The sequence below is a fragment of the Lepus europaeus genome, chromosome X (genome assembly GCF_033115175.1).
Source record: "Lepus europaeus isolate LE1 chromosome X, mLepTim1.pri, whole genome shotgun sequence".
NCBI lineage: Eukaryota > Metazoa > Chordata > Mammalia > Lagomorpha > Leporidae > Lepus > Lepus europaeus.
The window spans coordinates 131,542,018-131,563,787 of record NC_084850.1 but is presented as its reverse complement, the minus strand read 5'-3'; the positions used below and the strand labels follow the sequence as shown (position 1 = coordinate 131,563,787).

The 21,770-nt window shown below is 41.9% G+C and overlaps 1 protein-coding gene across 6 annotated transcripts in view; it reads left to right on the top strand.

Annotated features, from left to right (window-relative positions):
* The window catches only part of REPS2 (RALBP1 associated Eps domain containing 2), a 258,360-nt gene that overhangs the window by 214,654 nt on the left and 21,936 nt on the right, over nt 1-21,770 (top strand). For all 6 annotated transcript variants that reach the window (XM_062183462.1, XM_062183461.1, XM_062183458.1 and 3 more), the window contains one exon: nt 21,245-21,328. In XM_062183462.1, the coding sequence (XP_062039446.1) occupies nt 21,245-21,328 (84 nt within the window). The remainder of the gene's footprint in view (nt 1-21,244; nt 21,329-21,770) is intronic.

Below are 21,770 nucleotides of genomic sequence, written 5' to 3'. Positions count from 1 at the left end.
GGGTGAGAGACCAGCAAAAAGGATTTCTGAAGGCCTCATAAGGAGATACCTTTGAATTGTGATGGGGGTAGGTACCTGTTCAGCAATAATCTGTTTAGTTTGGCAAAACATACATATGGGTATCTCTCTTCAACGTTACCCATGAAGACATGAGTCTCAAGAGATTCCTGCCATAGGTCACTTTACCTGTGAGGTTTGCTTTTGACTCTGCAGATGGTGTTATAATCTGGCTTTGTGATGTAGAGAGTGGAGCTCAGACTTGGCTCATGTCTCCATTCTATTACTACATATTGGAAAGAGATGAACAAAGTCATGGTCATGGTCAAATATTTTTCTTTTAGACCAAAAAAAAAAAAAACCTAAACAATACTTTTCTAGTTGTAACAGGAAGTCTATTTCATGGATGCTGTCTATAATCCCGTGAATCCCAGGGATCCTCAGGGGATTCTGGCCTACGACTGATAAATCCAGGGACTAGTCGCCAATTCCATAACTATCCACCTATCCGCTTCTGCCGAAGTTGTCCCTGAACTCCTCTGTCGGTGTTTTTCTGGGAGTCGCCAGTGTTGTGTTAGTTTGCCGTGCTCAGGGACTACTAGCGGTGTTCCGTGCAAGCTGCCTGAGAGTGTGCCGAGGCAGCCAGGATTGCCCAAAGTCCAAGAGGGCTTTTGATGAACATGTAGTGTGTGTACATTTTCATGGTATAGATTTCAGTATTTCAGCACCTGTATCCAGCATAAACTGATCAAATCAGGTAATTAGCATTTCCATTTCCTTATCTTTTGTTTATGTTTGGAGCCTACCAGCTCCTTTCTTCCAGTTCTTCATAGGGTATATATTATGTTATTGTAAACTATAGTCACCTCACTGTGCTGCAGAACGCTCAAACTTATTACTTCGAATTGCCTCTATTTGGTACCTATTTCCAGCCTCCCACCATCCCTCCTCCCCCAACCTCTAGCAATTTCTGTTCTGAGTTCCAATGGACTTTTTTTGAAAGCTTTTCTTTAATAAATATAAATTTCATAGGTACAACTTTTTGGATTATACCAGTTCTTCCCCCCATACCCGCCCTCCCACCGCTACTCCCATCCCACCTCCTACTCCCTCTCCCATCTCATTCTTCATTAAGATTAATTTTAATTATCTTTATATACAGAAGATCAACTCTATACTAAGTAAAGATTTCAATAGTTTGCACCCACACAGACACACAAAGTATAAAGTACTATTTGAAGACCAGTTTTACCGTTAATTCTCATAGTACAGCTCATTAAGGTCAGAGGTCCTACTTGGGGAGCAAGTGCACAGTGACTCTTGTTGTTGATTTAACAATTGACGCTTTTATTTATGATGTCAGTAATCACCCGAGATTCTTGTCATCAGCTGCCAGGGCTATGGAAACCTCTTGAGTCCACAAACTCCAACCTTATTTAGACAAGGCCATCATCAAAGTAGAAGTTCTCTCCTCGCTTCAGAGAAAGGTACCTCCTTCTTTGATGGTCCCTTCTTTCCACTGGGATCTCACTCACAGAGATCTTTCATGTAGGCTATTTTTTGCCACAGTTGGACTTTTTTTTTTTAAGCTTCCATATTTGAGAGGGGACATGTGCTATTTGCCTTTCGTTGCCTAGTTTTATTTCACTTAACATAATGATATTAACAGTTCTGTCCATATTGCTGTAGATGTCAACATTTCATTTTTTTTTTATTAAACTTTTATTTAATGAATATAAATTTCCAAAGTATAGCTTATGGGTTACAATGGCTTCCCCCCTCCCATGACTTCCCTCCCGCCCGCAACCCTCCCCTTTCCCGCTCCCTTTCCCCTTCCATTCATGTAAAGATTCATTTTCAATTCTCTTTGTATACAGAAGATCAGTTTAGTGTATATTAGGTAAAGATTTCAACATTTTGCCCATATAGCAACATCAAGTGAAAAAACTACCATTGGATTACTAATTATAGCATTAAATAGCAATGTACAGCACATTAAAGACAGAGATCCTACATAATTTTTTTTCAAATTAATTAATTTTCTATGCCATTTCCATTTTAACACCAGGTTGTTTTTTTTTTTTCCATTTCCAATTCTCTTTCTATACAAAAGATCACTTCAGTATATAATTAGCAAAGACCTCATCAGTCTGCGCCCACACAAAAACGCAAATATAAAAATACTGTTTCAGTACCAGTCATAGCATCACTTGGCTTTAGACGACACATTAGGGACAGATCCCACATGGGGTGTAAGTACACAGTGACTCCTGTTGCTGACTTAACAATTTGACACTCCTGTTCATGGCGTCAGTAATCTCCCTAGGCTCTAGTCATGAGTTGCCAGGGCTATGGAAGCCTTTAAAGTTCGCTGACTTTGATCTTATTCCGATAGGGTCATAGTCAAAGTGGAGGTTCTCTCCCCCCTTCGGAGAAGGGTACCTCCTTCTTTGATGGCCCCGTTCTTACCACTGGGATCTCACTCACAGAGATCATTCATTTAGGTCTTTTTTTTTTTTCCATGATATCTTGGCTTTCCATGCCTGCTATACTCTCATGGGCTCTTCAGCCAGATCTGAATGCCTTGAGGGCTGATTCTGAGGCCAGAGTGTTGTTTAGGACATCTGCCATCCTATGAGTCTGCTGTGTATCCCACTTCCCATGTTGGATCTTTCTCTCCCTTTTTGATTCTATCAGTTAGTATTAGCAGATACTTGTCTTGTTTGTGTGATCTCTTTGACTCTTAGACCTATCAGAGCTATCAATTGTGAGCTGAAATTGATCACTTGGACTAGTGCGATGGAATTGGTACATGCCATCTTGATGGAATTGTGTTGGAATCCCCTGGCACATTTCTAACTCCACCATTTGCGGCCAGACCGATTGAGCATGTTCCAAATCGTTCATCTCCTCCCTCTCTTTTTCCACTCTTAGATTTAACAGGGATCACTTTTCAGTTAAAATTTAAACACCTAAGAATAATTGTGTGTTAATTACTGAGTTCAACCAATAGTACTAGAACAACAACAACAACAACAAATACTAAAAAGGATAAAGTATTACATTGTACATCTAAAGTCAGGACAGGAGCTGATCAGTTCATTGTTGCTTATAGTGTCCATTTCACTTAACAGGTTTCCCCTTTGGCACTCAGTTGTCACCGATCAGGGAAAACAAATGATATTTTTCTGTTTGGGACTGGCTTAATTCACTGAGCATGATGTTTTCCAGATTGCTCCATCTTGTTGCAAATGACTGGGTTTCGTTGTTTCTTACTGCTGTATAGTATTCTATGGAGTACATGTCCCATAATTTCTTTATCCAGTCTACTGTTGATGGGCATTTGGGTTGGTTCCAGGTCTTAGCTATTGTGAATTGAGCTGCAATAAACATTAATGTGCAGATGGCTTTTTTATTTGCCAAATTAATTTCCTTTGGGTAAATTCCAAGGAGTGGGATGGCTGGGTTGTATGGTAGGGTTATGTTCAGGTTTCTGAGGAATCTCCAGACAGACTTCCATAGTGGCTTAACCAGTTTGCATTCCCACCAACAGTGGGTTAGTGTCCCTTTTTCCCCACATCCTCTCCAGCATCTGTTGTTGGTAGATTTCTGAATGTGAGCCATTCTCACCGGGGTGAGATGGAACCTCAGTGTGGTTTTAATTTGCATTTCTCTGATTGCTAGTGATCTTGAACATTTTTTCATGTGTCTGTTGGCCATTTGGATTTCCTCTTTCGAAAAATGTCTATTGAGGTCCTTGGCCCATCTCTTAAGTGGGTTGTTTGTTTTGTTGTTGTGGATTTTCTTGATTTCTTTGTAGATTCTGGTTATCAATCCTTTATCTGTAGTATAGTTTGCAAATATTTTTCCCATTCTGTCGGTTGCCTCTTCACTTTCCTGACTGTTTCTTTCGAAGTACAGAAACTTCTCAATTTGATGCAATCCCAAATGTTAATTTTGGTTTTGACTGCCTGTGCTGTTGGAGTATTTTCCAGGAAGTCTTTGCCTGTGCCTATATCTTGCAGGGTTTCTCCAATGCTCTCTAATAATTTGATGGTTTCGGGTCGTAGATTTAAGTCTTTAATCCATGTTGAGTGAATTTTTGTGTAAGGTGATAGGTATGGGTCTTGCTTCAAGCTTCTGCATGTGGAAATCCAATTTTCCCAGCACCATTTATTGAATAGACTGTCCTTATTCCAGGGATTAGATTTGGATCTTTGGTCAAATATAAGTTGGCTGTAGATGTTTGGATTGATTTCTGGTGTTTCTATTCTGTTCCATTGGTCTATCCATCTGTTTCTGTACCAGTACCATGCTGTTTTGATAACAACTGCCCTGTAGTATGTCCTAAAATCAGGTATTGTGATGCCTCCGGCTTTGTTTTTGTTGTACAGGATTGCTTTGGCTATTCGAGGTCTTCTGTGTCTCCATATGAATTTCAGCATCATTTTTTCTAGGTCTGAGAAGAAGGTCTTCGGGATCTTGATGGGTATTGCATTGAATGTATAAATTGCTTTTGGGAGAATAGACATTTTGATGATATTGATTCTTCCAAGCCATTAGCATGGAAGATTTCTCCATTTTTTGGTATCCTCTTCTATTTCTTTCTGTAAGGTTTTGTAGTTTTCATCGTAGAGATCTTTAACGTCTTTGGTTAAGTTTATTCCAAGGTATTTGATTGTTTTTGTAGCTATTGTGAATGGGATTGATTTTAGAAGTTCTTCCTCAGCCGTGGCATTGCCTGTGTATACAAAGGCTGTTGATTTTTGTGGATTGATTTTATATCCTGCTACTTTGCCAAACTCTTCGATGAGTTCCAGCAGTCTCTTAGTAGAGTTCTTTGGGTCCCCTAAATAAAGAATCATATCATCTGCAAAGAGGGATAGTTTGAGTTCGTCCTTCCCAATTTGTATCCCTTTAATTTCTTTTTCTTGCCTAATAGCTCTGGCCAAAACTTCCAGAACTATATTGAATAGCAGTGGTGAGAGAGGGCATCCCTGTCTGGTACCAGATTTCAGTGGAAATGCTTCCAACTTTTCCCCATTCAATACGATGTTGGCCGTGGGTTTTTCATATATTGCTTTGATTGTATTAAGGAATGTTCCTTCCATACCCAGTTTGCTTAGAGTTTTCATCATGAAAGGGTGTTGTATTTTATCAAATGCTTTCTCTGCGTCTATTGAGAGAATCATATGGTTTTTCTTCTGCAGTCTGTTAATGTAGTGTATTACGTTGATTGTTTTGCGAATGTTGAACCATCCCTGCATACCGGGGATGAATCCCACTTGGTCTGGGTGGATGATCTTTCTGATGTGTTGTTGCATTCTATTGGCCAGAATTTTATTGAGGATTTTTGCATCTATGTTCATCAGGGATATTGGTCTGTAATTCTCTTTCAATGTTGCATCTCTTTCTGGCTTAGGAATTAAGGTGATGGTGGCTTCATAGAAAGAATTTGGGAGGATTCCCTCTTTTTCGATTGCTCTGAATAGTTTGAGAAGAATTGGAGTTAGTTCTTCTCTAAATATCTGGTAGAACTCAGCAGTGAATCCATCTGGCCCTGGGCTTTTCTTTGTTGGGAGGGCCTTTATTACTGTTTCAATTTCTGTGTCAGTTATTGGTCTGTTTAGGTTTTCTATGTCTTCCTGGCTCAATTTAGGGAGGTTGTATGTGTCCAAGAATCTGTCCATTTCTGATAGATTTCCCTGTTTGCTGGCATACAAGTCCTTGTAGTAATTTCTGATGATTCTTTTTATTTCTGTGGCGTCTGTTGTTATGTTTCCCATTTCATCTCTGATTTTGTTGATTTGGGTCTTTTCTCTTCTTTTTTTAGTTAGTTGGGCCAATGGGGTGTCAATTTTGTTTATTTTTTCAAAAAACCAGCTCCTCGTTTGGCTGATTTTTTGTAATGTTTTTTTGGATTCAATCCTGTTGATTTCTTCTCTGATTTTAATTATTTCTCTTCTCCTACTGGGTTTGGGTTTGGCTTGCTGCAGATTTTCTAGATCCTTGAGATGACTTGAAAGCTCATCTATTTGGTGCCTTTCCAATTTCTTGATGTAGGCACCTATTGATATAAACTTTCCTCTTAACACTGCTTTTGTTGTATCCCATAGGTTTTGGTATGTTGTGCTGTTATCCTCATTTACTTCCAGAAAATTTTTGATTTCTCTTTTAATTTCTTCTATGACCCATTGTTCATTCAGGAGCATGTTGTTCAATCTCCATGTGTTTGCACGTTATCTAGGGATTCCTGAGTTGCCAATTTCCAATTTCATTCCTTTGTGGTCTGAGAAGCTGCATGGTATGATTCTAATTCTTTTGAATTTGCTGAGACTTGCTTTATGGCCTAGTATGTGGTCAATCCTAGAGAGGGTTCCATGTACTGCTGAGAAGAATGTAAAGTCCTTAGATGTAGGATGAAATGTTCTGTAGATATCTGTTAGATCCATTTGGGCTATAGTGTCATTTAAATCTACTGTCTCCTTGTTGATCTTCTGTCCTGTTGATCTGTCTATCTCTGAGAGTGGAGTATTGAAGTCCCCCAGTACTATTGTATTGGGGTCTAAGTCTCCCTTTAAGTCCCTTAACAAGTCTTTTAAATAAGCTGGTGCCCTGCAATTAGGTGCATATACATTGATAATCATTATATCTTCCTGTTGAATGGTTCCCTTAATCATTATATAGTGCCCCTCTTTGTCTCTCCTAACAGTTTTTGTGGTAAAGTTTATGTTGTCCGATATTAAGATGGCTACGCCCGCTCTCTTTTCATTACTGTTGGCGTGGTATATCTTTTTCCAGCCTTTCACTCTCAGCTTGTATGGATCATTGTTGGATAGATGGGTTTCTTGTAAGCAGCAAAAGGATGGGTTTTGTTCCTTAACCCAATCAGCCAATCGGTGTCTTTTAACTGGACAGTTCAAGCCATTAACATTCTATGTGACTATTGAGAAGGAGTAACTTTGCCCTGCCATTTGCCAAAGATATTTTCTAATATCTGGTTTGAGATTCCTGTGATCTTTTGCTCTGAGGTTTCCTTCCTTTATCTTCTTTCATATTGGTGACCGTGTTTCTGTGTTTCTGTATGTAACACATCTTTAAGCATCTTTTGCAGGGCTGGACGAGTGGCGACAAATTCTTTCAATTTCTGTTTGCTGTGAAAGGTCTTAATTTCACCTTCATTCACAAATGAAAGCTTTGCAGGATATAATATTCTGGGCTGGCAGTTTTTCTCTCTTAGCACCTGGGCTATATCTCGCCATTCTCTCCTGGCTTGTAGGGTTTCTGATGAGAAATCAGCTGTAAGTCTAATTGGAGATCCTCTGAGAGTAATCTGGCGTTTCTCTCTTGCACATTTTAGGATCTTTTCTTTGTGTTTCACTGTGGTGAGTTTGATTACGACGTGTCGTGGTGAGGATCTCTTTTGATCATGTTTATTAGGGGTTCTCTGAGCTTCCTGTACTAGGATGTCTCTGTCCTTCTCCAAACTTGGGAAATTTTCTCCTTGCTGGCTCGCTCTCTCTCTCTCTCTCTCTCTCTCTCTTTTTTTTTTTTTTGACTCAGTTGGGAGTGGAGTTGAGGGTAGTTGAAATCTGGCCTCTGTGAGTATTCGTTTGATCTACCCCTGGGACCATACACAGAGTTTATGCAGCCCTCAATGTGTTCTCCAGTTTCGCTAAAGATACTGAGTTTGGCTGAGCTTTACATATGTAAAATCGCGGTGCTCTTTGTTTTGCTTGGTGAGTGAAGGGAGAGGCCTCTGTTCCCCCTCCCCCCAATGTCTCGGACTTCTCAGGTCTTTGTCTTACCCTCCTGGGTTCCCGCGCTGGTGAGATTCTGTGGCTCTGGCTCCTCTCCCGCCGCTGCCGCTCGGCTCGTCTCGGTTGGTTTTCCAAGCGGTGGGTTCCCTGTAAGTCCTCTGTGTCTCATCCACAAGATCCGGAAGCGTTTCCTCTGCAGTTTTTTTCTTGAGTCTTTTCCTGAGGCTACAGTAATTCCACTTTTATGAAAGTTTATTTTCCCAAACTAAGGCACACGTCCTCACTATCCGCCATCTTGGCTCCGCCCCCCAACATTTCATTCTTTATATAGCTGAATAGTATCCCATTGTGAGTTTTTATGTGTGTTTACAGCACATTTTCTTTTGTATAGGACTTAAAATGTTTTATTTTCACTTTATTTGAAAGAGAGAGGGAGGGAGAGTTGGAGATGATCTTCCATCCACTGGTTCACTCCCCAGTGTGTCCAAACAGCTGGGGCTGGGCCAGGCCAAAGCCAGGAGCCAAGAACTCAGTTTGGATCTTTTGTATACATGACAGTGTCTCTACTAGTTGAGCCTTAATCTGCTGCCTCTCAGAGTGCACGTTAGCAGGAAGCTGGATTGGAAGTGGAGTAGCTGGACATGAACCAGGCACTCAAATATGGGATGTGGACATCTCAAGCAAGAACTTAGCTGCTGCTCCCACCATCATTTTTAATCCATGCATCCATGGGCCAGGGTTGTGGCTTAGAAGGTTAAGCCTCTACATGCAATGCCAGGATCCCGTATGGGTGCTGGTTCAATTCCTGGCTGCTCTACTTCTTCTTCTTCTTTTTTTTTAAATTTTTTTGACAGGCAGAGTGGACAGTGAGAGAGAGAGACAGAGAGAAAGGTCTTCCTTTTTCCGTTGGTTCACCCTCCAATGGCCGCCGCGGCCAGCGCACTGCGCTGATCCAAAGCCAGGAGCCAGGTGCTTCTCCTGGACTCCCATGCGGGTGCAGGGCCCAAGGACTTGGGCCATCCTCCACTGCACTCCACTGTACAGCAGAGAGCTGGACAGGAAGAGGAGCGACCAGGTCAGAATCCGGCACCCTGACCGTGACTGGAACCCGATGTACTGGCACCACAGGTGGAGGATTAGCCTATTGAGCCACGGTGACGGCCTGCTCTACTTCTGATCCAGCTCCCTGCTCATGCACCTGGGAAAGCAGCAGAAGATGGCCCAAGTGCTTGGGGCCTCTGCCCACGTGAGAGACCCAGAGGAAGCTCCTGGCTCCTGGTTTTGGCCTGGCCTAGTCAGAGCCATTGCAGTCATTTCGGGAGTAAACCAACAAATCAACAAATGGAGATTTCTCTCTCTCTCTCTCTCTGTCTCAAATAAATAAGTAAATCTTTTTTAAAAAATCCGTGCTCCATTGATAGGCATTTAGGTTGATCACATATCTTTTTTTAAAAGATTTATTTATTTACTTGAAAATCAGAGTAACACAGAGAGAGAGAGAGGTCTTCCATCCACTGGTTCACTCCCCAGTTGGCCCCAATGGCTAGAGCTGCGCCCATCCGAAGCCAGGAGCCAGGAGCTAAGAGCTTCCTCCAGGTCTCCCTCACAGGTGCAGGGTCCCAAGGACTTGGGCCATCTTCCACTGCTTTCCCAGGCCATAGCAGAGAGCTGGACTGTAAATAGAGCAGCCATGTCTCGAAGCGGCACCCATATGGGACGCTAGCGCTTCAGGCCAGGCCATTTACCCAGTGCACCACAGCACTGGCCCCAGATCCCATATCTTAAATATTGCAAATAGTGCTACAATGAACATGGAAGTACAGGTATCTGATATACTGAATTCATTTTTGAAAGGGCCTTTATTCTGAAAAATGTTTAGCATCACTGATCATCAGGGAATTACAAATCAAAATCACAGTGAGATTATCATCTCATTCCACTTAGAATGGCTATTTTCAAAAAGACAAAAAATAAGTGCTGATGAGAATATAGAGAAAGGGTAAGTAACACTATTGGTGGGTATGTAAATTAGTACAGCCATTATGGAGAAGAGTATTTAAGTTTCAACAAACTAAAAATATATCTACCATATAATCCAGCAATCCAAATACTAGTTTATTTCCCAAGGAAATAAAATCATATCGAAGAGATACCTGTGCTCCTGTGTTTATTACAGCACTATTCACAGTAGTAGAAGTTGTCTGTTGGCAGATGAACGGCTCACTAAAATGAAGCATATATACATAGTAGAGTATTACTCATCCCGTCATTTGCAACAACAAGGATGTAATTGGAGGACATTATGTTAAGCGAAATAAGCCAGACACAGAGAGATAAATATTGCATTATCTCATTCATGGTGGAAGCTAAAATAGTTGATCTTACAGAAGTACAAAGTAGAACAGTGGTTACTAAAGGCTGGGAAAGGGCATAGAAGGGAGTGGAAAGAGGAAGATAAATGGGTACAGAGGCACTGTTTTCTGCATAGTAGGGTAAGTTGTTGACACAATTAATTGTACTCATGTATTTCAAAATAGCTGATAGAATTTTGAATGACCCCAACACAAACAAATGATAGATATTTGAGGTGATGGATGTGTGAATTACCCTGATCTTTTTTGGAAACATTGATGAAACTGGAGGACATTCCAGATACATAATCACACATTGCATACATATATTAAAATGTCACACTGTACTGCATAAATATGTAAGGTTATTACATGTCAATTAAAAATAAAGAATATAATTTAAGAAACTGATCTCTTAGAAGTAGACTGTTGGTCACTAGAGACTAAGCAGGGGAAGGATAAGGGGATGGAGAGAGATAAGGTAACAGTTACCTAAATACAATTGGATAGGAGCAGTTAGCTCTAGTGTTCTATAACATGCGGGGTAACTATCACCCACATAATTTATTATATACTTTTAAAAGATTTATTTATTTGAAAGGCAGAGTTCCAGAGAGAGAGAGAGAACAGAGGGAGATCTTTTTTTCAAAGTTTTTATTTATTTATTTAAGAGGTAGAGTTACAGACAGTGAGAGGGAGAGACAGAGAGAAAGGTCTTCCTTCCGCTGATTCACTCACCAAATGGCTGCAATGGCCAGAGCTGAAGCCAGGATCCAGGAGCTTCTTCCAGGTCTCCCACACAGGTGCAAGGTCCCAAGTGCTTGGGCCATCTTCTACTGCTTTCCCAGGCCATAGCAGAAAGCTAGATCGAAAGAGGAACAGCAGGAACTAGAACTGGTGCTCATATGGGATGCCGGCACCGCAGGTGGAGGATTAACCTACTGTGCCACAGCACTGGCCCCTATATATTTCAAAATAACCAGAACAGAAGAGTTTGAAGGTTCCCAGCACATAGAAATGATAAATGTTTGAGGAGATGGAAATGCTAATTGTACCAATTTGCTTTTTATGCATTGCATAGGTGTATTAAGTTATACTATACTCAATAATTATGTACAAATACTATGTGTAAGTTAAAAATTTAATTCTTCCAATATTGGTAGTAGTTTGGATAGCCTGCTTTGTGGCTTATCATCCAAACTGGAGTCAGCATTTTCTTAGTTTAGATTGTCATCTAATGATGACAGTAGCTACCATTATTGAATAGCTACTGTGTAATTGTGATTAGCATGCTAGGCAGATATTTCCCATAAATCATCATGATGCTGTGACTTAGGTGCATAATCAGCATTTTGCAGATGAAGAAATTGAGACTCAGAGAGGTTAAATATTTGACCAACTTACACACCAAGCAAGGGCAAGGCCTGCATTTGACTGCAAAATATACCCTGTGTTCTGTACTGCTGTGTTCTGGCTCCAGTTACTGTAGAATGGACTTTGACCTCTTGTCCAGTGAAACATGAAACAATGTTGGGTTCACTGCTAGCTCATTTCACACATTGATTAGAAGACCTATTATTGCTGGCATTCAGCTTAGGCACTGAGAAAATGATAGAGCAAAACACAGTTCCTGCCTTCTGGGTGCTTACATTTCGGCTCCACCGCTGTCTTGCAGATGACTGAGGTCAAAGATTTTGATAATTATTCTTGGAGAGAATTCAGTCCTTTGGACCCTCTAAAGCACCTTTACCTACCTTCTCTGAGACTAGTTGTGAACTGATGGGGTTTGTTGTGGCTGGAGTGTTGTTGGCTCTTGGTTCTTCATCTTCTCAGCATGGATTTGACCACATGGCTTTCTGGTGTGCCCTTGTTTAGCAGATGGAGGTCCGGTGAAAATTCAGCACAAAATGACATCTAGAATATCTGTAGCCTGCTGAAAAGTCCCTGGAGGCTGTTGTAGGATTGTCTGCTCATCTGTCTTGAATTTAGCCACTGACTATGTCATCTTCAGTCTTGGGATCTGTCTGGAGTTTTGGAAGACAAATAAAGCTTGAGTTTCATCTTCTAATTGGTCAATAGCATGGGTATTCCAACCTTTTAATAAGTCACCGATTATCCATTCCTTGGCAAAGTTCTGTAATTAGACTACTTATTTTTTTAAAATGAGATTTGACTATTTTTATTGCAAATTTGGCTTTTAAACAAAATCTTATTGCTGAAGATTTTTTCCAGCTGGAAATATTTATTTATGGAGCTGTATGGAATATCCCTCCCCCCATGATAAATGGTAGAGAAAATAATTAAGAAGCCTAGTTACTTCTTGCATGAGCACCTGTGGCCTTGTTCTAACTGGGGCCTCAGAGACTTGATTTTCTCATCATTTAAATGAAGAATTTGGACTATCAATAGTCCCCAGTTGGTCTGGGCAGGCTACATAGAAATCACCTAGGGATCTTGTTAAAATACAAGTTTCTAATGCTTCATCCCTATGAGATTATGATGAGAGAAGTCTGGGGTAGTGTCTAGAAGTCTGTAATTTATAACAATTCCCAAGATAATTCTCCTGTACCAGCTATATTTGCAAATCATTGGGCTGGAAGGTCTAGAACAAACAGAATTGAGTTGGGAAGAAACTTCTGGTATGCTTGAAGACTCAGGGAATACTTATGTGTCTGGGACATGCTCCATATGGATAAACTAACCCAGTTATGGTGCAGAGGTAAATTGGAGCCAGATGATGGAAAAACCTATAACTGAGAGATTATGCTATGTCCCATAGGCCTTGGGGACCCACTGAAGGGCTTTGAAAAAAAAGCACTTTGATAACCCTTAAAGATTAGTTTCTCAGTAGTATGTGGGGTGGATGGGACTAGGTAAGAAACTGAAGGCTGGAAAAAAACCCACTGAAGTTTTTCAGTGCCCAGGTGGAAATACGAAGAGCACCTAGACTGCGATAGGAGCAGTAGACATTTGTAAAGCTAGCCTGCCTCAGTGGAACTGAAATCTAAGACATGATGGTTTAAGTACTTTAAAAATCCAAAATTCATCAGTGTTGCATTCATATGCCTTGGCTATTATAATGAGTGGTTTTTATTGTGTTTTCATCCATGGGGTTTCAAAGGAGCCCAGTCAATAAATTCTTGCAGAAAAATAGCTGGCAGCAGGAACAGCAGCTGTTACTGCAGGGAAGGAGAGCAGAAGGAAGCAAGGAGTGGGGTGCTTTCTTACCAGACAGCACCCCCCATCCTCACCTTGTGGCCAAAGAGGGAGGAGGAGAGGGCTGCAGCAGTTGTCGCTGGTCTGCCAACTGCTGTGGAGAATGCTCTTCTCCGAGAATTGGGTATGGAATGTGGCGTTTAACATTCAAGTCAAATGGACTGTTCTTGCTTTGTTGCTGTCAAGCTCTGTCTACATACAGTCAGTGTTTGCCAAAGTGTGTTCCACACAACATTAGTTCTGCTAGATGTTAATTGGAGTTACATAAGAATAAGAGTTGAATCCAATAAGGTTGGGAAGTGATGAGTTAAGAAAAGCAAATGGGTTCATTTACCCCACAGAATTGCAGAGCATGGAATGTGCTCAGTGAATCTCCAAGAGGGACATGAACTAGGCAGGGTTTTCTAAGACTATCTGTGAATTCCTTTTTTCTCCAGCCACAGGCCAAATCTACCCCACTGCCTGTTTTTGTAAATAAAATCTATTGGAAGAAGCCAATGCCCATTCATTATATTGTCTGTGGCTGCCTTAGCACAATAGCAGAGCTGCAACGGAGATTGTATGGCCTGTGAAGCCTTAGTTGTTTATTACTCTCTGCCCTTTACAGAAAATACCTGCCAATTCCTGCTCTAAAGAGTTCATAGGACTGGCATTCTCTGGGACCTCCATTTGAGAGATACTGGTTTAAGATGATATATATGCGTTGTTTAAGCACTGCTTTATGATAAATCTGCTTAGTTGTTTCAATTTCTATATTGCTATAATTCTTTATTTTCTGTCACAGCCCTTAATCATTATTTAAGATAAAAATTTGGGTTCTGTGTGTCCTTGTTCTTTTCTTTCAAGTTTACCACATTTCACCAATCACCAAGGGTGTAGCTCATGGATAATTAGAATTAAGAATCTCATTTTGGTGCAAAATCCATTTTGAAATCCATGCATTTTTTGGTAACATTCATTTCCATAAACTTTGTTGGAGACCGCTCATACCTATTTTTCCATTTAAGTGACTCTCGTATCTCCCAGTCCCCAATCCTACCACCCTGGTCTATATCACAATCTCCTTTTAAAAACTTATTTAATTTTTATTTGAAAGGGAGAGAAGGGGGGAGAGAGAGAGAGACAGAGAGAGAGAGAGAACGAACTCATTCCAGGTCTCCACCTGGGTGGCAAGTACCCAAGTATTTGAGTCATCCCCACTACCTCCCAGGGTTAACAAGAAGCTAGAATCAAGAGTGGAACTGGGACTTGAATTCAAGCACTTTGATTTGTGAGCATCCCAAGCGGTGTCTTATCCACTGGGTAAAATGCCCACCCTGAACATTATCTCTTGTCTTCTTCAGCATTCTAATTGGGTTCCCTTCCTCTAGTATGGATTGCTTCTAGTCCTTGTCACTTCCTGGATCTAGAATAATCTTTATAAAATACAAATCTAGGTAGATCACTTGCCTACTTAATGCTCTTCAATGGCCCTAAGTCTTTTAGAATAAGTTCTAAATCCTCAACATGGATGTATAAGCAATTTTCAAAAAGTTCTTGGAAAAGATATATTAGGAGCAAAGCATGAACTTCAAGAGATTCTCTACCAAAATAAGGTTTTTTAAAAGATTTATTATTTGAATGGCCAAGTTATAGAGGAAGCGAGAAAGAGAGACACAGAGATATCTTTCATCTGCTGGTTCACTCCCCAAAGAACAACAATGGCTGGAGCTGGCCCAGGCCGAAACCAGGAGCCAGGAGCTTTTTCCTGGTCTCCCACATTGTTGCAGGGGCCCAAGGACTTGGACAATCCTCCGCTGCCTTCCCAAGTGCTTTAGCAGGGAGCTGGATCGGAAGTGGAGCTGCTGGGACTCAAACTGGTGCCCATATAGGATGTTGGTGTTGCAGGTGGCAGCTTTACCCACTATGTCACAGTGCCAGCCCCCTAAACTTATCTTTTAATTCCATTTTCTGGGGCTGGCATTGTGGTGTAACACTGCCTGCAACACTGGCATTCCATATGGGTGTTGGTTCTTGTCCCACTGCTCCACTTCAATCTAGCTCCCTGCTAATGGCCTGGGAAAAGCAGAGGAAGATGGCTGAAGTGTTATGGGCCCCTGCCACCCATGTGGGAGACCTAGAAGAAGCTCATGGTTCCTGGCTTTAGCCTGGCCCATCCCTGGCTGTTGTGGCCATCTTGGGAGTGAACCAGCAAATGAAAGATATCTCTTTCTCCCTCTCCCTCTCCAACTGTGATTTTCAAATAGTATAAATAAACCTTCAAACTTTCTAAGAAATTTTTAAAGTACCTTGGATATCCATCAAGGTCTGGTAGAGAAAACAGAAACTACTTTAGCATCTCATACTGGGAGATATTTAATTCAAAGAATTTGGTACTTCCAAAAAAGATTAGACATTCCTTGATTTCTGCATGTTGCAGTGTAGGGCAAAGCATGGAAGTAGAAGGCAGTGCTCAGTGGGCAGCAGGCAATCCATATATCAATCTATTTCACTGCCCTTCTCCGTCATCAGCCCTCCTTTTCTTCTCCCTACTCCTTTCTGTCATTCTACTTTATTAGATCAAAAATTCCATACATTCTAGAGTGCTTTTTTTCTTTTTAGAAACTTAAAACAACCAATATTTATTAACTCACTGTCTCCACGGGTCAGGATTATTAGAGTGGCTTAACTGGGTAGTTCTAGCTGAGGGATTCTCTTAAGGCTACTGGCAAGATGTAATGTGGGACTGCAGTCATCTGAAGGCTCAAGTGGGGCTGAGGGATCTACTTCTGTGATAGTTCACTCAGATGGCTTATGGCAAGAGGTCTCACTTCCTCGCTACATGAACCCTGGGAATAGAAAAGGAAAGCTGTGAGTCCTTAGTAGCCAGCACTCAAAGCATCTGGGAGAGGGCTGTGGCAGCCAGGTAAAGTTGATCTTGGCGTGGCCACCACAATGCCTTGATAGCAGGCTTCCTCCTATTTACATCTCACACATCTACCATGGGCCTTGATACATCAGAGATACAAAATAAATATCTGTGTAATTGAATTGTGAATGAACAAAAGTGCTTAGCCTCTCTGGGCCTGTGTCCATTTCTGGGAAGCAAGCTGAACAGAGGCCATATTGTCCCATCAACCAAGGGAATGGGCAAAGCCACAGACAATTCTGCATATTCAGAATGGTGGCACCTTCTAAATCCATTTGCTATGCAGGGTTTTCATTGCAAAAGGAGAATGAAAATGCATTTGTCATTTGTGGGCAGAGGAGTATATAAGGTACGTCATCTTGGGTTTCAGTGAATTCTTTGCTTGAAGTACATTTTCCTGGCTTGCTGCATCCCGGCTAGGTATGTGTTGTTGCACAGAAGCCATGAAGGCAGCACTGCCATTTGCAATGTGAATTGTGAACCAAATACTTGTTTCTTTCATTAGAGTCAGGCCTTGAATTTCAGTTCAGAGAAGCAAAACTTTGGAATACAACTATCATGGTGGCAGAGTTGTTCCCCCAACTTTCTCAAATGCTCAGAGAAAAAAAGTGAGCCATCAAGGCTCCCCTGTTTTCATGGGTTATCATTCTTCCACAATTAGTAATTCAGAAAAGTCTGAAGAAATAGCAAAGGAACTTCCCTGATTTGTTCTGCTTTCTAGTTGCTAGGCCTAATGTAAGCCTCACACTCTTTTTCTTTCTCTCTCTTTCTTTCTTTCTTTCTTTCTTTCTTTCTTTCTTTCTTTCTTTCTTTCTTTCTCTCTCTTTCTTTCTTTCTTTCTCTCTCTTTCTTTCTTTCTCTCTTTCTTTCTCTCTCTCTTTCTTCCTTCCTTCCTTCCTCCTTCCTTCCTTCCTTCCTTCCTTCCTTCCTTCCTTCCTTCCTTCCCTCCCTCCCTCCCTCCCTCCCTCCCTCCCTCCCTCCTTCCTTCCCTCCTTCCCTGCTTCCTTCCCTCCTCCCTTCCCTCCTTCCCTCCTATCTTCCTCCCTTCCTTCCTCCCTTCCTTCCTTCTTTTCTTCCTTCCCTCTCTCCCTCCCTCCTTTCCTCCCTCCCTCCCTCCCTCCTTCCTTCCTTCCTTCCTTCCTTCCTCTATTTCTTTCTCTTTCTCTTTCTCTCTTTCTTAGAAAGCTCCTCTCTAATAAATATAAATTTCATAGGTACAGCTTTTGAAATATTGCAGTTCTTCTCCCCATACCCTCTCTCCCACCCCCACTATTTCTACAAAGGAAAGTGAAATAGCTTACTGTGAATGGGGCTTTTGTATGCCTAAATCTCTTCTTTGCCCCCACCCCCAAACTGTTTTTCCCCCATCTCTTCCTGGGATTACTTCTGGCTCTTACAGGTCTCTTCTTTATTCTGGGACCTTTCTGATTCCCATGCTCCAGGTGCCTCATGAGATTCCCTCCCCTGACTTCTCAGTAGTTGGACCCCTTTGGAACAGGTCATGGAACAGAAGGAAGGTGGGGAGTTCTTGGGTTTCTTCCTAAGGAGACCGATGTTAGATGCAGTCTGTATAGAGCTGTCTCTTAGGAGTCACAGAGCTAGAACACCTCAGACCTTTGCAGTTTTAGGAAGGTAAATTTGTACATGGAAAAAAATATTTTGAGGTACATCTCGCAGTTGCTTCCTCATCCTTCTCACCCCCATCACAGTGCTGTTTGTGTTTATAGAGATGTTTAAGAAAAAAAGGAAGTAATAACAAAGATACTCTAGTATTTTGCTGTGCTCAGAATCCTCATTTATGTTGAAAAGAGGGCCAGTTTATCATGTTCCTCAGTAATTCCATGAGAAGGAAACATCACTCATCTCCCTAGGGAAGAGAGCAGTAGGGCACACATCTCTGCCTGATGTCGGAGACCTGACCACTCGAAAAGCAGAGAGCTGAGGCCTGTCACCTCTCTCTGCCTCCCTGGTGGGATATGTTGCTGTGCACTTGTGCTACCTTCCATGGGCAGTCTGCATTCCTGGAGTGGGGCTGGCCATATGCCTTTGATACAATAGATAGATTTTCTGGTGGAAGGCAAATGGAGGCTTCAGGTGTGAGTTGCCTTCTTCAAAACAGTTCATGGGAAAGCAGGCATGCAGGGTGTTATTGGACCCTCCCTCAGCCATGTGTAAAACTGCCGTTTGGCTCACAGATCTTGGACTATGACACCATTTGTCAGAACCTCTAGGGAAAGGGAGGTGAACATTGTACTCCCCCGACTCCTGACAATGAACAGCCCTTAGACAGCTTAGCTTTGCTGTTTCCTAGGTGCTTCAAACCCAGTGTGCTTAAAAGCACACTCTGCCTTACTTCTGCTTCTCCTGTGTTTCCTGTCTTGGAGATTGATGGCAGTAGTCCCGTGGTACTTCAGGCTGAAATTCTGTGTATTGGAGCTTAGGAGGTCCTCCATGAGCCCACTTAGGGAGCCTCCTTTCCTACCATCCCCACGTGTTGCTCCGTTAACTGGCTGTATCCTGCTTATTGCTCAGGCTTCCACTGAGAGTTTACCTTTGCCCAGTCTTTGCTGGCCCATGTGGCTCAGTGTTTCTGTAGTGGCCACATGTCCCCACCACAATCCATGGAAACACAATTTTCCGGTCATTTCTCTGCCTCTCCCTCAGACTTCAAGCTCATTATAACCAGTCTTTGGCTTCTTCATCCTTGAATGCCAGCACTAGCACAGGGCCTGCCTGTAGATGTTCGGTACATATGTTCTGAGTGAGTAGCACTCATGACACTCACATCTAAGAATGCCTGAGTCTCTAGAGTGTACTGGTTACCTGCCCAGCTTGGGAACTTAAGGCCTGTGTTCAGATTCTGCTATGTGTGTCATCTTGGGTGAGTTCCTTAACCTCTTCATCTTCAATGTCTTCATCAATAGGATGGAGATAACTACTTCCTAGGGCTGTGATGCTGAAATGTGAGAATTCATGTAAAGCACTCTACAGTGTGTGACGCATAGTAAGTGTTCAGTGTGCCACAGTGTTAATAATATGACAGTAATGGACAGTTATCCTTAATAGTAGAGAGGAATAAAAATATACTTGGATTTAGGAGTATACTTAGAAAATATACTTGGATTTAGAAATCAGGCACCTTGGGAGCCTGTATAGTGGATTTAGAAGAGGTGGAGATTTGGTTGGTACAAAATGTAGGAGCAAATGGAATTACTCTGGGGCAGAATGAACAGAGGGAAAACTGGGAAGGTGAAATTGAAGACAGAATTTTGAGAGATCCTACATTTGAGGAATAAGAGGAGTCAAAACATAAAAGAGAGAGAGTATGATTCCAAATAGGAGGTTGCAGCTTCTCACATGCCAGGGACAGGGGTTTTGAAAGGGCAGTTGATTGTTGTTTATAGCCCTTGTCTCTACTGTTGAGGAAGTGTTTTTTTTTTTTTCATACTATTTGTTGAACTCTTTACTTAGTATAGGGTTAATCTTATGAGTATAAAGTAAACTCAAAATAGATCTTTGTAAAAATTAAGAGTGGGAATAGGAGAGGGAGGAGGAAAAAGGGTGTGAGCATGAGTGGGAGGGAAGATGGGATGGGAAGTATCACTATGTTCCTGAATCTGTATATAAGAAATACATGAAATTCGTATAGATTAAATAAAATTAAAAAAAAAAAGAAATGAAAAGGCAGTCAATGATGCCATGCCGAGCAGGTCAATGAGGAGAAGATTTGAGAGACAGCCCAAGTCTGTGAAATGGGAGAAAGTTAGCACCCCTGGGAAGCAGCAGTTTCTGTAGAGTCCGAGGAAGGTTAGAGAGGGCCAAATAGCAACCCAAGTGGCACGTGAAGGCACTGTGTTGTGCTACAGTGTGAATTTCTGCAGTGTAGATTAGTTTGTGGGTAAATAGAGGACTGATGTTAGTATGGGGTGGAAATCACATTGGTTCATGTGCAGGTTTTTATTTTTTTCCTGCGTGTTCACATTTTGCCTCACTGGTTAATAGCAGCTGACAGCAAGTCCTGGAGCACAGCTGAAGGCAGTGAGCCCTGGGGAAATAAGGAGTTGCACGTGACACCTAGTCAGCCTGTTTCCTTCCACTGGGCTGTTCAGCGCCTGCCCTACCTTGACTCGCGTTGGGGGGATTCCTTGCCATTCTTTGTGCTTTTGCTCACTGATTCCATTCCACTCAGCAATACCAACCCTTCTCATTGCTCTTCCCTCCACACACCCTCTTCCTTTTATTAAGGTAAAGAGCTACACTTAATGGAGTGCTTCTTCATTAGGAATTTGACACTAAAAGTGCACTTTTTTTTAAAGATTTAACAAAAAACCAGATTTATTTATTTAAAAGGCAGAGTTACACAGAGAGAGGGAGAGAGATCCTCCATCTGCTGGTTCACTCCCCAAATGGCTGCAATGGCTGGAGCTAGGCTGATCCAAAGCCAGGAGCCAGGAGCTGCTTCCGGGTCTCCCACGTGGGTGGCAGGGGCCCAAGCACTTGGGCCATCTTCTATTGTTTTCCCAGCCATAGCAGAGGGCTGGATTGGAAGAGGAGCAGCCAGGACTCGAACTGGTGCCCATATGGGAAACCAGCACTGCAGGCTAGGACTTTAACCCCTTGTACCACAGTGCCAGCCCCTGCACTGTTTTTTATTTTGATGATTTTTTTAGTTGATGTTTGATTTAAAATCTTCAATTTTCAAACTTTTCCTGAGAAGTCTTATTTTTAGAGTTTGGCCTTGTGAACCATTAGTTTTTTTTTAAGCTATATGTATATCTAGTTATAGAAGAAAGTCTCCGGGTTCCTCTTCATAAGATTGAAAGGAGGAGTGGGAAGAATTAACAGGGTCTATGAAAGTGTTTTCTCTGGGGATCAGCAGATTTAACCATGCTTGCTTATAATTTGGTCTAAATCAATTTTCCCTTAGTGGCTATTTTCCTAAGTGCTCTCTCACATATATTTAGGTGGTTATGTTTTTGCATTTCTGTCCTCCCTCTTATCTCTTGCTACAGTCTGAACAAGTCTCTGAGGCTGAGTTACTCCCACAGCTGAGCAGAGCCCCTTCGCAGGCTGGAGAAAGTAGTCCAGCAAAGAAGGTAAGACCAGCATGAGGATCCTGTACTGATGGCATTATGAGCCCTGCTTTCTACTAGCATATGTACTATTTTAAGGTTGCCACCTTCAGAAAGGAATTCCAATGATCTTGATTTCTGAAATGTGGGTTCTTCTTGAAGATTAAGAACCTAAAGATTCCTGGGCTTGACATTGGATTTTGCTGACAATTTATACCGCCCTGCCACCCCACAACCTTCCAGCTAAACATGGTGGCCTTTTGATCTTCTAGTAAGATAAAAAAGTGCTATGAGAAGGGTGAAATTGTACATATGTGTCAAGCCTCTATGAGTACCTCTTGGAATGGGATAGTTTCCTCTTCGTCTTATCCCATGGTCTCCTCTTGTATCCTAGCATCTTCACTTCTGCCTGGCCATGCCATTGAGTCACCTGCCATCTGCTTAGTAGGTGCCACTCACTCATGCT